Here is a 3284-nt window from a genome sequence, read left to right as displayed (position 1 = left end):
TTAGTAATAAAAAAAATTATTACCTCACTAATTTTATTATTAATATCAACCTCCACTATTTAACATACTCCACGTATTTTAATTTTTTATTTAATAAAAAAACTAATTATTTTTGCTTTCTTTAGTGATTAGTTATAATTTTATTTTTTTCTCAAAATTGCATTTCTTATATAAATTAGGTTGGTCTAGCGGTAAAATGATTGGGTCTTGAGAGTTTGTTCTTCTCAAGGTCTCAGGTTTGATTTATTTATCTCAAATAAACTTTAAGCTATGATGATTAATTTAGACATCAATTTAAATTTTAAAAAACAATAATTTGTAAATATTTGATTATATTCATTTTTAAAAAATTTCACAATTATATCTTAAATATTTGATTAATCCATAACTTATATTTATTTTTCAAAATTTTCGAAAAAAATAAAATTAAATACGTGATGATGTTATTATTAATTATATTGTCCTACATTTGTTTTTCACTCTTTTATTAACTTTTATTTATGTTTATTTTGTTGTTATTAATTTGTAGATGGTTAAAATGTACATGATTAAATTGTTTTATATTTTATATTATAAAATTTTAGTATCTAAGATGTTAAAAACTTATGATGAGCTTTTTTTTTAATTTTATTATTTGGTTTTAATAATTTTGACTATTCTTTTAGTTTATAATTCAACATTTTCTTTTATTTTAATTTCATAAATATTTTTTTAAAAAAATATTTATAATAATATATATTAAATTTTATTTTAAAAATTATAAATGATAAGTATATATAACTTACCGTGCTTCTGACTTTTGCCTAACCAAATCCACACCAACCTTCTCCTTAAAATACTCCATCATAGAAGCAATTCCTGCATGGACACACGATCTTAAACCACATTCTTAGAAACATTCAATAAGAAAGAGTATTTTTTAAATTTATTTTAATTTTAATTTTGTTTTTAATTGAATTTATGGGGTGGTTGAGATTATGAAGGAGGGAGAAAAATCAGTATTTATTTTTTAATTAATTAAAATTTTGTGAATGGTTGTGTGTAAAACAATTTTTTAGGTATGTCTCTCCCTAAGAATTTTTCAAATCATATCATGAAGCCAATGGTATTTCTTTTTTCATTGAATGAAGGAATATAGTTTCGTAGGATTTTTCATAGGATTTTACTATCAACTAATTATTAAAAACTAAAATTAACATTACTAATATTGAAATCAAACACAAAATTAATACAAATTAAAGTATGGAGGAACGTGACTTATATATAAGATCTAGAGTTAAATCAAAACTAATTGAAAACATCTAAAAATTAAAGCAAACAAATAATAATACAAGGGGTAAAAACAAAGTTTTTAGAATGGAGTTATAGCCTTTTTATTAAAATAAAAAATAAAATCAAACAGAAACTTAGTAGAAATTAAACTCAACATGACTCATAAAACAAATAGCCTATGTTCATGCATGAAGATTTTAACAAGTGTATTCTAAAATAAGACCAATAAGAAACTGTAGAGGTAAACTACATCTAAAAATTGTTAAAAAATAAAACCATAAAACAAACCCTAATATGAAATAATACAATAATAACCTAGATCATCATCATGAGATATTTAAAGGTGGTTAGAATGAAGTTGGTTGCAGAGTGCAAGATATGCTGAATAAAGAACTCTATCCTTTGCACCTGTTCGATGGCTGTTGTTGTATTTGCAGCAATATCTCAATTGTACAAGATTGCAACAGCCAAGCATTTGTCCCAAAAACAAAAACAACCAATTAATCTTCTTTTTCTTATCGGCAACTATTGGGTTCACGCAGTTTTTTTTGTTACAATGCACACAGTCCGGCAATGTTGGATTCATCCATATCTCTGGTGGCGCCCTTTCATCCATGGCTTGACTGTTTTTCAAAATATAGTCCGAGATTTCAGGAAACTTTTCTCTCACGTCAAATGACATTTCGAATTTTCTTTTGCAATTCTTGCACTCGACATCTCCTGTAATATCAAAGATTTCATTTTGAATAAGATAATGGAAACTGCAAACGTTTGCTCTTCGATTAGTAGCCCATCTGAAAGGTATATCGATAGTTTCGGGTTTTTCACTTTGTTGACCACGGCGAGCATGTTCGCGAGGAGGCAAATGCATTGATTGTTGAGGTGGTGGGATTGATTGAGGAAAGAGGCTGTCAAACTGAAATAATGTTGGTTCTAGAACATGACTATGAACCGGTTCTAGTTCTGGAACATGACTCTGAACCGGTTCTAAAATAGGACTTTGAACCGGTTCTGGTTCTGGAACACGACTCTGAACCGGCTCTAAAATAGGACTTTGAACCGGTTCTGGTTCTGTAACAGGACTCTGAACCGGTTTTGAAACAGGACTTTGAGTCGTAAATAGTTCTAAAGTAAGGTTCGATTCTAAAGTAGGATTCTCTTGAGTAATAGGAGTTTCAACAAGTGGTTCAGGTGTTGGAAACATGCACGGAAATAGTTCTAAAGTAGGGTTCCTTCGTGTTAAAGTAGGGTTTACTTCTGTAATACGAATTTCAACAAATGGATGAGGTGGTGGACTTGTTTCAGAAAAGATGACTTTGCGCTTGCCCATGATAGTGTCCTAGTGGAGAGGTAATTGAAAGAGAATATGGTTGTGTCGTTGAAGAGCGAGAGAAAAAAATTTGAAGGTGAAGAATGTAACTCACTTTTGTAGTATATATATATAGAGATATGAGGAGAGAAAATATAGGAAATTCTGTTGGTTGAAAGGAGTCAAAATAGGTATTTATCTGAATGAATTTGAATTTAATATAAGGAGTAGTTAGTTACAACTTAGGGGTTACACGAAGGAGGGAGAAAGAGGAGGTGGTGAGAAAGTAGAATTGGTTTGAGTGAAATTTGTAATTTGTTATTTAATGAAAAGGTATATTATTTACAGTACTAATTAATATTATAGTTATTTATAAATAAACTTAATATTAATGACATAAACTTATCCAAATCATACAACTCACGTGAATACTATACCTAATAAAATTTCAGAGATACCAAAGTATTCTCATTTATTTATTGTTGTAATTTTAAGAAAAAAATTAAAATATCATTTGGATTCATTTCAACATTTTAACTCAAAAATTTATGAAAAATAATCTCTTATTTTAAAGTTAATCATTTTAAGTTCTAAATAGATAGAAAGTTTAATTAAATGATGTTTGTTTCTAAGTTCAAAAATTACATTTTCGGAAATAATGGTTAGAAATTAGTTATGTTTATGTTTGTTACAAGGTTAAAAT

At 27.6% G+C, this 3284-nt stretch overlaps 1 protein-coding gene across 1 annotated transcript; it reads right to left on the bottom strand.

Moving 5' to 3' along the window:
* Positions 1 to 1609: 1609 nt before the first annotated feature.
* Positions 1610 to 2602, bottom strand: LOC131657577 (uncharacterized). The gene has a single exon (XM_058926961.1). It carries the CDS (start codon positions 2600 to 2602, stop codon positions 1610 to 1612), a length of 993 nt encoding a protein of 330 aa, XP_058782944.1.
* Between the last annotated feature and the right edge of the window lie 682 nt (positions 2603 to 3284).

The sequence above is a fragment of the Vicia villosa genome, linkage group LG3 (genome assembly GCF_029867415.1).
Source record: "Vicia villosa cultivar HV-30 ecotype Madison, WI linkage group LG3, Vvil1.0, whole genome shotgun sequence".
In the NCBI taxonomy this organism is placed as follows: Eukaryota; Viridiplantae; Streptophyta; class Magnoliopsida; order Fabales; family Fabaceae; genus Vicia; species Vicia villosa.
The sequence above is the reverse complement of the archived record's forward strand: the minus strand, read 5'-3'. Positions and strand labels throughout refer to the sequence as shown.